Here is a 14,503-nt window from a genome sequence, read left to right on the forward strand (position 1 = left end):
GGGAAGTCCAGGACAAGGGGTCACAGCTTAAGGAGAAGGGGGAAATCCTTTAAAACCGAGATGAGAAGAACTTATTTCACACAGAGAGTGGTGAATCTCTGGAACTCTCTGCCGCAGAGGGTAGTCGAGGACAGTTCATTGGCTATATTTAAGAGGGAGTTAGATGTGGCCCTTGTGGCTAAAGGGATCAGAGGGTATGGAGAGAAGGCAGGTACGGGATACTGAGTTGGATGATCAGCCATGATCATATTGAATGGCGGTGCAGGCTCGAAGGGCCGAATGGCCTACTCCTGCACCTAATTTCTATGTTTCTATGTTTCTATAGGATAGGTAAATTTGTGGCTTTGGAGTTGGTGCAGAAGGCAGCAGGGATTCAGATTTTTGGACTATTGAGACCTCTTCTGGGGGGGGTTGACGTGACTTGCAGAAGAGGGATGGGTTTCACCTGAACTGGAGGGGAATGAATGTCCTGGTGGGTAGGTTTACACTCAGGAGGGTTCAAATTAGGTTGGCAGGGGTGAGGATCCAATGCATGACTGAGGCAGGTGAGAAACTGGAAGTCAACATGGTAGGTGATAAAGCAAGTTTAATAGATGGGTTAAGCAGGAACACAGCAGTGAATGAGGCAGGTTTAAGTTGCATTTAATACAATGCATGAGACCTGATGGGTAACGTTGACGAACTCAGGGCATGGATTGGTATGTGCAACTGGAATGTTATAACCATTACTGGCTAAAGGAGGCACAGAACCAGGGTACAGGTGGTACAGAAAGAAAGATTTGACTTGGATGTCATCAGATCGTTTGCTAAGTAAGTTTGCTGACAACACCAAAATGGAGGAGTTACAAACTGTGAGGAATGCTGTCCGAAGATACAGTGGGATATAGACCAATTGCAGAAATGGGGATAGAAGTGGCAAATTTAATCTGAGCAAGCGTTAGCTGTTGCACCTTGAGAGTTTGAATGTTAGGGGAGAGTATACACTTCATGGCAAGACCCTCTAAGTGCATTAATAAGAAGAGAGATCTTGGAGTCCAAGTTCATAGCTCACTGAAGGTGGTAGCACAAGTAGATAGAGTGGTAAATAATGCATATGGTATGCTTGTCTTCATTGCTTGGGGCATTGGGTAACATCAGGGAATCATGATACAACTCGACAAGACTTTAGTGAATCTGCACTTGGAGTATTGCATGCAGTTCTGGTTGCCCCTTTTTAGGAATGATGTGGAGGTTTTGGTGAGGGTGCAAAGGATGTTTATCAGGATGCTGCCTGGATCAGATGGTTTTAGTTACAGTACAAGGAGAGGTTGGATAAACTAGGGTTGTTTTCTCTAGAATGTGGTAGGACGTTAGGAAGGGCAAGTGACTGAAGTGTCGGTGAGAGAATCATGTGGGACTAGCGACAACAGTTCTATTAACTTTAAGATGTTTATGGATAAGGATATGCCGGGCCCACAAGTTAAAGTTCTGAATAAACAGCACCTTTCTCCAAGGGCAGAATGTCAAAGGCTAGAGGCCTTAGCATTAGGGTAAAAGGGACAAAGTTTCATGGGAGATGTGTGGGACAATGAGTGGTCGGTGCTTGGAATGCGCTGCTAGATGCAGTGATGGAGGCAGATATGATATTAGCATTTAGGAAGCAATTAGATAGGCATATGGATATGCAGGGAAGGGATGGGTATGGGTCATGTGCAGGCAGCGGAGATTCGTTTAACTTGGCATCGTGTCCAACACGGACATTGCAAGCTGAAAGAGCCTGCTGTTATATGTTCTATGTTCTATGATAATGACTAAAGATGAATAAGAATGAAAGTCTGGTTTGATGTTATTTACCTTTCTTCACTTTGTAAAATCCTGACACGGGTACACCGGGTAAGTAAAGAAGCGTTCATGACTCATGGTAACTATAAAGGGAGGAGAGAAATCAGGTATGTCATGTTTGAACCAAAACCAGAACATGTTCGAGATACTCAATTTGTCAGGCAGCATCTATGTGAAGAGAAACCCGTTATGATCTTTCATCTTTGTTGATCCACAGATGCTGCCATTGAGTTTCCTGTGCTTTCCTTTTTTATCTCAGATCTTTTTTCACCCGCTTTTCAATTCTGTATCAACATTTTATTTGAGTGTGTTATCAAAGAAATTGACAAATTATAACCAAGGTTGGCAGTAAACAAGACAATGCTTCGGGTTATTGAACTATTAGCGACACTTGGCATCACCAAGTTATGCTACCCAGTAAGTTGTAATAGTTTTAAAACTAGACAGCACATGGAAGGTTAATCTGCCTGAAGTTTTGACACTGGGAGTTGTTTCCTAACATTGGAAATGGGAGAATAAGGAGGAGCCTCCCAATGCTTTTTTAATGTGAACCTGGAATATTAGCTTAGAGTTTCAGAATCTACTCTGAACAGGGTAGATGTAAATCGTCTTATACAGTAAGTATTGTTTCAATTAAAAATATTGCTATTGTGGACTCTGAGCATAAATGATCTACACAATCTTATTGCTGCCAATTCTATAACTAAGAGGGCAGCTTTTATTATAGCAGTTATTTTTGGATACAACATCTGCAACATGCCTGGGTCATTAAGTTGTGCTTTAGTCGGACTGATATCTGCAGACTGATTTTGTATCATAACGAATTAAACAATTACTTAAATTGAAAGATTCTACGCAGCATAAAACCAGGTCCCAATGAGCAATTTTCATTTGAACATTCAGCTCTCTTGTAAATCATTTTGTTAAACATTGCTTTTTGGATCAATATTGGATTGCGAACAATTTTGGTGAAAAGTTGTTGTAATGTTTCTGTATTGAGTACTGATGAGTGGTATTTGAAATTTGAAGTTGCTTTTCTCTCATTGAAGATTTAATTGCTCTTGTAATTTGTATCTGAAACTCACATTTCTCGTGCTGCAGAATCGTGGTTATATTGTAAAAGGAAGCTAGTTTTTTCATGTCAAAGTTAACAGATTATTTGCATGGTTTTGGTCAGATGACTAACCTGTTGTCAAAGCTAAATTAAAAATATGTAATAAGAAAAAAAGGAAACCTTCAGAAGGCTTATCATGCATTCAGTCTCATTCATTGAAATAGTATTAAAATAGGATGTTATAATATTTTAAAATATGTATATAAAATTTATATTTTAAAATGCATATGTTAAAATGTTGTATATTAAAGGCAGTAAGAGTTGCTGCCTCACAGGCCTTACAGAGACTCTGGTTCGATCCCACCTAAGGGTGCTGTATGTACGGTTTTCCCGTACATACATTTTCCCCATGACTGCGTGCGTTTTTCTCCAAGATTTTTGGTTTCCTCCCACACTCTAAAAACAGTGCAATTTAAGAGGCTTTTAGATAGGCACATGGAAGTGTAGGGAATAATGGGATATATATCATGTACAAGCAAATGAGATCATTTAATCTGGCATCATGTTCTGCACAAACACCCTAGACTGAAGAGTCTGTCCTGGGCTGCACTTTTCTATGTTCTGTGAAAGAATGAAATTTGTGGCCCATCTTAAATAGAAACAGACAATTAGTTCATAAATACATTTTTTTTATATTGGCATCAGGTTTTAGATTTAGATACTGTTTTCTTGGCACTGATATTCACTGACATTTTTACAATTATTTTGTGTTGTATTATAAATGACATATTGTTGTATGAAATGAGAATTGAGTATTTGAACTGGTGCAAAACAGGACTGCATTCTCACTTTCTTAAGAAAATTAAAAGAAACGCCCACATTTAAAAGTAATTTGAATCTTGTTTTAAGCAATTAGTTCATTTTTGAAATACTTCCAACATTTAAATGTACAGTTTGGTCACAGGAGGTGAATTATCAAATATATTGTCGAGCAGTATTTATTTATAAGCTTTGAGCCATTGGAAGGTGATTATTGTTAACAATTCATTCAGTGTCGACTGTACAATATTTTTGTGAGCTAAAAATCAACATAAATGACAAACAAAAAATCAATTTTATTGAGTAAATCTTCGAAGTAGTAATTGAAGTTGCAGTGGAATGATCCAAGCAAATCTTTGATGTGCTGCATAAAACAGACTCCTAACATGGCAGCAAATTAAGCATTGAGTTATTGCTGTCTCAACAACTCCAGAGATCTGGTATTCTGTCCAAATGACATAATGAAAGTAAAATCTGGACTGGGTCATTTGGCTCTTGGTGCCTGTTGCACAATTCAATAAACTTGTGGTTGATCTTTCACCTCAGAGTTATTCTCCTGACCAACATCATACCCGTAACATTAAAACACATATAGGATACAAAGGATACAATACAAGGATACAAATGACAATTATTATCACATACACTAATTGGTGTAGTGAAATTTGACTTGCCATTTGCAGCACACGAATAAAGATAAGATACAACATTAAAGAATTTAACAATAAACATAAAAACATCCCCCAACAATGGTTCCCACTGTGGGGGAAGGCAGCAAAGTCCATCCCATCCCCTGTTCACCCATAGTCGGGCCTATTGAGGCCTCTGCAGTCACCAATGCTTCAGGCCCTCTCGCAGGATGATGGAGTTCTGCCGTTGGGTGAACACTTTCAGCGGCTCGGAGTGTCTGGAGCGGCCACTTCCTCCCCGGAGACTGCGGTTATAGATCTCAGTTCTTAATACACTTAGTGAGTGCGCTTCCCAAGCTCTAGATTCCCACAAAAATCCAATGCCTATGTGCTAGAAGATGTCTTCTCATCCTGGCCCTGAAGGAACGATCCTTTATTTTGAGAAATTGACCTGTGGTTTAACTCAAACCCCCCATGGGAAACATCAGCTTTGCATCTCTCTTGGCATGCCCTGTAAGATTGTTGCATGTTTCAATGAGATAGTCTCTCGTCCTTTTGAATCCCAAGGAGAATATACACCCAGTCACTTTAATCCCAGATACCAATCCACTGAACCACTATTGCAAGACATCTGTTGCAGGGATATCTTTTATTGGCAGAAAAACCAAACATTTAAAAACTCCTAAATCAATGCGAACTTTGCCAGGAGATCAAGTTTCAACACAGCTTTCCCTGGTTTCAGGGAGTATATTTTGCTTTATCGGTGCCTATGGTCTGCCCGACTGCCTGGACATTGTTACTCTCAAGAATGGTGAGAACAAGGGAAAGTAGAACACCCTAACCAGCCAGGATAGATGCAGGTTTGCAGGGACACTGGGTGGTGATCCTGGGCAGACGGACCACTGCGGCATGATCCAGGCCATTCTTGTTACTCGGTGAACCTCCTCTGCAATCTCTCCAAGTCTTACACTGTACCTGGGTGCACGTGACTATAAACTAAAACCGAAACAGTGTGGTGGCCAGAACTTGTGAAGTAGAGAGAGATGCAACGAGTCTGAAGGGAACAAAGAGGAAGTGGTCAAAAACATAGTTTGTGGGTTAATTGGCTTGGGATCACTGTAAATGGTCCAGAGTGTGTATAGCATAGTGCTAGTCATAGTCATAGATAGAGTGTGTGGGAATCACTGGTCGGCGTGGATTCAGTGGGACGAAGGGCCTGTTTCCGTGCTGTATCTCTAAACCAAACTAAACTAAAATAAAATAAAGTAATAAGAGAGAAGAAGATTATTTGTTAAATAGTGTGATATTGAGATTCAAATGATCCCGGGAGTGCTCACACTTAAGTAACTGCAAGTCAATATCCTGGTGCAGCTAGCAATTTGGGATGACAAATGGCATATTAGCCTATATTACGAGAGGATTTGAGTGCCGGAATTAAAATGTATTGCAACAATTATATAAAATTTTCTCTTCTGTTCCAAAGAGAATGTCACCAGCTTCACCATCTATCCACATAACTGAAGATTCCCCCTCCCCCCATCCTTGGAATAAATTTACTACACTACCCTCTTCTGTCCTAAGGAGCGGCGCCCAGAACCAAACACCATACTCCACTTGTAGCTGAACCACTACTTCACAATGAGCTCCTTGCTCTTGTGCCAATACCTCTATTCATATTGTCCAGGATCCTTAATACTTTATATGCACTTTCTCATAATGCCCTTGTCATTTTAAATGAACCATGCATAGATACCCTTAGATCTTGCTATTCTTGTTCCATTTCAGAATGTTGGCCCTCAATTTAGATTGTGTCTTCTCATTCTACCAACCAAAATGTAATGTTCTATATAGCAGCACATTTCTGTTCCCACCCACCCATCCAGTCCAATGGTACATTATTGTCACTTTTACCGTGGTACAGTAAAATTTATTTTATGCAAACGGTTTAGTGAAAATCTTACCATACTTAGGCACAATCATGTTTAGTACAAGAGTTTAGGAATAGTACGTTACACTGAGGCAGTACACCAGAGTCACCACTTTTCTGGAATTATTTTGTACAATTCGGGGCAGCATCGTGGTGAAGTGGCACAGTTGCTGCCTTAAAGTGCCAGAGACCCGGGTTCAATCCTGACTCCGGATGCTGTCTGTGCAGAGTTTGCACGTTCTCCCTGGGTTCTCTCTAGGTGCTCCGGTTTCCTCCCACATTCCAAAATTGTGCAGGGGTTAATGGCTTCTGTAAAATTACCCCTACATGGAGCCAATAGAAGGGAGGTTGGTTTGTAATGATGGCCTGGGCTGCATCCACAATTCACTGCAGTTTCTTGCGGTCGTGAATGGAGCTGTTCCCGAACCAAGCTGTGATGCATTCTGATAAAATGCTTTCCATGGTGCATCTGTAGAAGTTGGTGAGAGTTGTAGGGGACATGCCAAACTTCCTAAATACTCTAAGGAAGTAGAGGCAATGTTGTGCTTTCTTGATCATTGGATGTTCGAGCAGTAGTTGTTGGTGATATTTGGAATTTGGAGTTTTCAACCATCTCTAGTTTGACACCGTCAATGCAAACTGGGGTATGTATACCCCTTCACTTCTTGAAATTAATCACCATCTCTGTTGTCTGTTTCCTTTGTCCCCATGTGTAGGATGCAAAATTGGGATAACACACAACTAGTGTATGGGTGATTGTTGGCCGGCGTGGACTCGGTGGGCCAAAGGGCCTGTTTCCATGCTGTATCTCTACACTAAAATGATACTAAACTTTGTCCAAGGTTGTTAAAAATGTTAATTTCCGCTCTGCTTTCTCAGTTTCAATTTGAAAATGTTGTTTAATACTGGTGAGAATAAGTTACAGGGAAAATTAGTAGGGGAATAGTTTTGCACAGTGAGCTTTCACAGACTTAGTGAGCCCAGTGGATCTTTCTATATCATATAGAGATATGGATGACTCTCTCCCAGATATCATTGACTTCAGATGTCTATGCATACCAATATATCTGAACATCCGTTCCAAAATAAAATTAACAAAACTGGACATTTTACCTTAAAAATAGTACATGGTCCCACATTTCAAGGAAGTTATCTGTTATAGTACCTGCTCCAACCACCTCCTTTGGCAGCTCATTCTATATTCCCACCACCATATGAGTGGTGAGTATATGTAGCAATGTTACAAAATTTTGAGATTTAAAAAATCAAGTCTGTAATTTATCCCATCAGATAAAGCATAAAAAGAAGTTTAATTTGACACCTAATTCACTTTCATATCTCAAGTATTTAAAAAGTTATGGCCATTTTCATACTCGGAAATTAGCATCTTGTTCCCTATTGATTTTCTATGGACAAGACAAAAAAGCTGTGATCGTGTGCAGTCAAAAGCCCATAACTTTCTTAAAAATTAAGAGAACTGAATGAAATTTTCAGTTATCGTAGATTGAACCATACTGAAACAAATATACAATAATCTTACTTGGATGACCTGAAATTAAAACATATAATTAGTTAGTTACCCAAGTGTAGCTAATTTCAAACTTCAATTACTAGATCTAAACATCTATCCATTTCTTAATAAATGATTAACATTTTTAAATAGCCCAAGTGTCCAAATAAAATTCATAAATAATTCACAATAAAACATGATTTTGAAATCTCATTTACATAAATGTATAGGACAAATGGAAGGAATTTAGTGTTCAATTGCTGTAAATTAAAGTCCATTTAAATCAGTGAAGTAGTAAATCTAGAAAGTAGTGGGATCCTGTGAACGCGCTGGTTTAGAACGTTCACATTGCGCTGGATTTGTGCCTCAAATGCCCAGAAAAATACTGCGGTATATAAAGAGCCCAAAATTAGCTACTCGCAATAGTAAACTTTGTATAAAGGGTTCTTAAGAAGCCCTTTTTAATGTAAAAATAAGCTACAAACCTTCTGTATACAGCTCCATGCGGCCCTGTGGTTGCGTGAGGTCGCGGGTTTAGAGAGTGATTTTTAAACTATTATAACTATTATACAAGGCCATAAAAACTAATAATACCTTTTGCGACGGGGTCTTTCAGCGATTTTTCGTTAATGATTTACTAGGCTGAACATCTTCGATTGGAACAGCCTAGTGAAAATCGCGTTTTAAACCCGCCCCCTCTAAACAGCGCCAAAATCGCGCACACAGGCTGGGACAGATTTTCAGCGACGCTTCAGGTAGGCTTTGCAACATACCTAGTATATGGACAAACCTCCGCTTTATCAGTTTCCTATTAATTTTTCCCCTCTCAGCTTAAACCTAGACCCTCCGATACTTGGTTTCCCAACACTGGGTATAGAGACTATACAAAGTAATAACAAATCACACTTTTTTATAAAGATCGTGTTGAAAAACATGTGCAGAGTAGGGCAGATGGCTAACCAGATCCTTTTACTGCCAGATGTTAAATTAATTCTTATTTACAATACATGGCAATATTTTCAAATGCACAACTACACACAGTCACCAATGCAAATAATTCTTCTATCATTTATATCACAACCGTTAGACTGGTATAATATTCAACATTTCCAATTTGGCATATATTTTGGTCTGGATTCATGAAAATCGTTTGGGAATTTATACCTCCAATAAATAACTCCACTATAAATACAGTGCAATATTTTATCCTGAACTCTCCCATGTTTGCTAATTTTATTATTGCTTCAACACCAATTAATCATCTATTTCCATTAGATACGATACATTATTGAATTAGAAGGTAGACAAAAATGCTGGAGAAACTCAGCGGGCGAGGCAGCATCTATGGAGCGAAGCAAATATGTGACGTTTCGGGTCGAGACCCTTCTTCAGACTGACCCGCTGCCTCCAGCATTTTTGTCTACCTTCGATTTTCCAGCATCCTCATTCAGTTCCTTCTTAAACATCATTGAATTAGAATTGATTTTCCAAGTTGCAGTGTAAAGCAAAAATATTGGACTTTGCCAGTTTTGTTACTTTTTGACCCATCAAGATATGATAAATACAACCTTCCATAATGTACTAATATGCTACCTGAAATTGATACCTGATATACCTTACTTTACAGAGATAGGTTGAATAAGTTAGGTCTTTATTCTCTGGAGCGCAGAAGGTTAAGGGGGACTTGATAGAGGTCTTTACCTCTCTGCCGCAGAGGGTAGTCGGGGCCAGTTCATTGGCTATATTTAAGAGGGAGTTAGATGTGGCCCTTGTGGCTAAAGGGATCAGAGGGTATGGAGAGAAGGCAGGTACAGGATACTGAGTTGGATGATCAGCCATGATCATATTGAATGGCGGTACAGGCTCGAAGGGCCGAATGGCCTACTCCTGCACCTATTGTCTATGTTTCTATGTTTCTATGTTTAAAATGATGAGAGGGATAGACAGAGTTGATGTGGACAAGCTTTTCCCTTTGAGAATAGGGAAGATTCAAACAAGAGGACATGACTTCAGAATTAAGGGACAGAAGTTTAGGGGTAACATGAGGGGGAACTTCTTTACTCAGAGAGTGGTAGCGGTGTGGAATGAGCTTCCAGTGGAAGTGGTGGAGGCAGGTTCATTGGTATCATTTAAAAATAAATTGGATAGGTATATGGATGAGAAGGGAATGGAGGGTTATGGTATGAGTGCAGGCAGGTGGGACTAAGGGAAAAAAAATTGGTTCGGCACGGACTTGTAGGGCCGAGATGGCCTGTTTCCGTGCTGTAATTGTTATATGGTTATATGGTTATATGATAGGTATATCAGTTATTCTGTTTAAGAGGAAACACATGTTGAACAAAATAGTTTCTGATTTTTAAGATTATAACAGAGCAAAATAATATCTAAATTCTTGCTGTTCTTCTTCATGCTTTTTGCTAGGATAACTTTTGGAGCTCTCGCCAATATGGGGATGTTTGAAGCGTCAATGTCATTTCTCGCTCTGGCATTAACAATGTATATAACCATCTCTCAAGAACAAGGTATTTAAATGTTTCCATAGGTGGGACAATTGTCCTCAGCATGTTAAATTATAAGCTTACATAGAAACACACAAACAACACTTTTCAATTTCACAAATGCACAAAAAACCAATGCATTTAGAGAAATATTGGAATAGAATTACCTGAAATAAAACTTAAGGTTAGGGTACAATCCCAGTGTTGCTTGTGTGGGGTTTGTGCGTTCTTCCTCGGACTGCATGGGTTTTCCTGGATACTCTGCTTTCTTATCACATAGAAACATAGAAAATAGGTGCAGGAGTAGGCCATTTGGCCCTTCGATCCTGCACCGCCATTCAATGTGATCATCATCCAACTCAGTATCCTGTTCCTGCCTTCTCTCCATACCCCCTGATCCCTTTAGCCACAAGGGCCACATCTAACTCCCTCTTAAATATAGCCAATGAACTGGCCTCAACTACCGTCTGTGGCAGAGAATTCCAGAGATTCAAAAATGTGTGAAAAATGTTTTTCTCATCTCGGTCCTAAAATATTTCCCCCTTATCCTTAAACTGTGACCCCTTGTTCTGAACTTCCCCAACATCGGGAACAATCTTCCTGCATCTAGCCTGTCCAACCCCTTAAGAATTTTATAAGTTCCTATAAGATCCCCCCTCAATCTTCTAAATTCTAGCGAGTACAAGGACATGCAGATTTGTTGGTTCATTCACCATTGTTAATTGCTCCTGTGTACAAGAATGGCAGAATCTGATGGGGGGTTATAATTGAGCTGGCTGCACATTGAGCTAGCATTGACATGAGGGGCTGAATGGTTTCCTACATTGTATGAACATTTGAAGTCATGGATTCAGCACCAGGTGAGCAGGATGAGAAATCATTGGAAAATTTGACCCTTGTTTGCAAGGAAGCTGATGAGTTCGGAGGATGGGGAACCCATGCTTGTCACTCAGAAGGTCGGAGCATCAAAAGACAGGATGGACCATCAAGGGAATTCCAAGAGAGAGGGGGAGTGAGAGAAAGAGAAAGAGAAAAAGAGAGAGGGAGGGAGAAGGAGAGATGGAGGGGGGAGGGAAAGAGGGAGGTAAAGGGGGAGTAGAAGGGAGAGAGGGTGAGAGGGAGAGAGGGAAAGGGAGGGGGAGGTTAAGGTGGGAGGAGAGGGAGAGGTATGGGAAAGAGAGAGAGGAAGAGGGAGAGAGGCCTGGGAAGAGACAACACATGCGTTGGAATTTGGAGATCATTGTACCCAGAGGGAAAAAAGATTGAATGTGAGAGAGGGCTCTTTGAGGAGAAAGGCAGAGTTAAAACAGTATACACAAAGTTTGAGATAACAGTTGAAACATGCATGTGGCAGGACAGAGAAAAAAACATATAACCATATAACAATTACAGCACGGAAACAGGCCATCTCAGCCCTTCTAGTCCGTGCCGAACACTTACTCTCACCTAGTCCCATCTACCTGCACTCAGACCATAACCCCCCATTCCTTTCCCGTCCATATACCTATCCAATTTATTTTTAAATGATAAAAACGAACCTGCCTCCACCACTTCCACTGGAAGCTCATTCCACACCACTACCACTCTCTGAGTAAAGAAGTTCCCCCTCATGTTGCCCCTAAACCTTTGTCCCTTAATTCTCAAATCACGTCCTCTTGTTTGAATCTTCCCTACTCTCAATGGAAAAAGCTTATCCACGTCAACTCTGTCTATCCCTCTCATCATTTTAGACCTCTATCAAGTCCCCCCTTAACCTTCTGCGCTCCAAAGAATAAAGACCTAACTTGTTCAATCTTTCTCAGTAACTTAGGTGCTGAAACACAGACACCATTCTAGTAAATCTCCTCTGTACTCTCTCTATTTGGTTGACAAAACGTGTTCATTTGATCTCACAGGTAATAATCCCTCATAACTTTATGACATAACCTTCCTTATTGTTAAAGGGGACCGAGCTGTGTCAAGAGCATGAGTCTGGACTTTAGAGGAGGTGTGATGAAGTTGATGCAACTCATAGTCTACCAGCATACATTGTTCGGGTTCAGGGACAGATGTGATAAGGCATCGAATACAGAATCTATTTGTAGAGCAAAGAATCTGACAGCTGGAAGTACTGTAAGGGAGTAGGAATTTGTAGCAGATGTCACGATAAAGTCCTTTCACCCAAAGAAGCTGAGCAACTTGTAGAAGCAGGACAGACACAAAATGCTGGAGTAACTCAGCAGGACAGGCAGCATCTCTGGAGAGAAGGAATGGGTGACGTTTCGGGTCGAGACCCTTCAAGGGTCGTGACCCGAAACGTCACCCATTCCTTCTCTCCAGAGATGCTGGTTGTCCCGCTGAGTTAATCCAGCCTTTTGTGAATATTTTCGATTTAAACCATCATGTGCATTCTTTCCAACACAACTTGTTGAAACAGTTCCTGTTACCTCAATAGGAAAAGTGGCAGAGAGGGCAGTAGATTGAAAGCTAGATAAGATTACTTGGGAAAAGTGTAAGCAAAAGCTCAGCAGATCAATGATGTAACAATTGGGTCTTACTGTCTTCCTGAGCAGATGCAAACCAGAGATGTGAAGGAAGATCAGGAAAGATAGGAAAGGTTTAGAAGGGTATAGGTCAAGTGCGGTCAGGTGGGACCAGGGTAGATTGGGTATTTTGGTCAGCATGGACCAGTTGGGCCAAAGGGCCTGTTTCCATTCTGCATGACTATAATGTGGTGGAGCAGTGCTCTCTGAGAAACACTAAGAGCATGTGTTCTTTGAATGATGAGAGCAGACACTTTAAGTGAAATGTTAGCTTGAATTAGGACAAAATGGTCCACAATGTCTGAGCTGAGGGAACTCGCACTATGGAAGAGAAAAGGGTAAAGGAGAGAGTTGCACAGCTAGGCGGCTGACTATTCTAAATTACTGATGCTTGAACCTTTTAAATTTTCAAGCTAACACTTTACTAGGAAACAGTGGGGCAGCTATTCCCGCAAAGAGTGGAGTGCATGTGGAGTGAGTTGCCAGCGGGGATAGTTGAGGCATGTACTATGACAATATTTAAAAGACATTTGGACTGGTACATGGATAGGAAAGATGTAGAGGGGTATAGGCCAAATGCAGGTGGGTGGGACTGGCGGAAATGTTGCTATTGGTCGGCAAGTGCAAGTTGGGCCGATGGGCCAGTTTCCATGCTGTATTAGTATGACTCTAAGTGAATGTTTAGCTTAAAATGTCTGCTCTCACTCTTCAAAAGAAACCTGTTCTTGTTCTTCCACCGAGAGCACTGGATCTCAATGTAACTTGACCCCTTAGATTTCAGTAAGGAGCTGATTTCAGAACACATACTTTTTTTTTCTGCACACAAGTTCAGTTTATAAGATCTGAAATTATAGGTTTACTGTGAGCCGAGAATCATTCAATAATTTTGTAGACAATATGTTAATATTCATTTTTCCTTCTTGAAATTAATAATATTTTTCTAAAATTGCCAGTACTTTGCTGAGTAACCGATGCAAACCAGAGATGTGCTGGTGGAAGATCAGGAAAGATAGGAAGTTTTAGAAGGGTATAGGTCAAGTGCGGTCAGGTGGGACCAGGGTAGATTGGGTATTTTGGTCAGCATGGACCAGTTGGGCCAAAGGGCCTGTTTCCATTCTGCATGACTATAATGTGGTGGAGCAGTGCTCTCTGAGAAACACTAAGAGCAGGTGTTCTTTGAATGATGAGAGCAGGCACTTTAAGTGAAATGTTAGCTTGAATTAGGACAAAATGGTCCACAATGTCTGAGCTGAGAGAACTCACACTTTGGAAGAGAAAAGGGTAAAGGAGAGAGTTGCACAGCTAGGCGGCTGACTATTCTAAATTACTGATGCTAGAACCTTTTAAATTTTCAAGCTAACACTTTACTAGGAAACAGTGGGGCAGCTATTCCCGCAAAGAGTGGAGTGCATGTGGAGTGAGTTGCCAGCGGGGATAGTTGAGGCATGTACTATGACAATATTTAAAAGACATTTGGACTGGTACATGGATAGGAAAGATGTAGAGGGGTATAGGCCAAATGCAGGTGGGTGGGACTGGCGGAAATGTTGCTATTGGTCGGCAAGTGCAAGTTGGGCCGAGGGGCCAGTTTCCATGCTGTATTACTATGACTCTAAGCGAATGTTTAGCTTAAAATGTCTGCTCTCACTCTTCAAAAGACACCTGTTCTTGTCCTTCCACCGAGAGCACTGGATCTCAATGTAACTTGACCCCTTAGATTTCA

General features: G+C 40.7%; 1 protein-coding gene across 1 annotated transcript in view; it reads left to right on the forward strand.

Annotated features, from left to right (window-relative positions):
• The first annotated feature begins 930 nt into the window (after positions 1–930).
• Positions 931–14,503, forward strand: part of LOC129706616 (collagen alpha-3(VI) chain-like) — a 132,531-nt gene continuing 118,958 nt past the window's right edge. The window contains exons 1-2 of the mRNA XM_055650971.1: positions 931–2,438; positions 10,182–10,282. Coding sequence (XP_055506946.1) covers positions 10,207–10,282 — 76 coding nt within the window. The 5' untranslated portion in view covers positions 931–2,438; positions 10,182–10,206. The remainder of the gene's footprint in view (positions 2,439–10,181; positions 10,283–14,503) is intronic.

This window comes from Leucoraja erinacea, chromosome 2 (genome assembly GCF_028641065.1).
Source record: "Leucoraja erinacea ecotype New England chromosome 2, Leri_hhj_1, whole genome shotgun sequence".
Lineage (NCBI taxonomy): Eukaryota > Metazoa > Chordata > Chondrichthyes > Rajiformes > Rajidae > Leucoraja > Leucoraja erinaceus.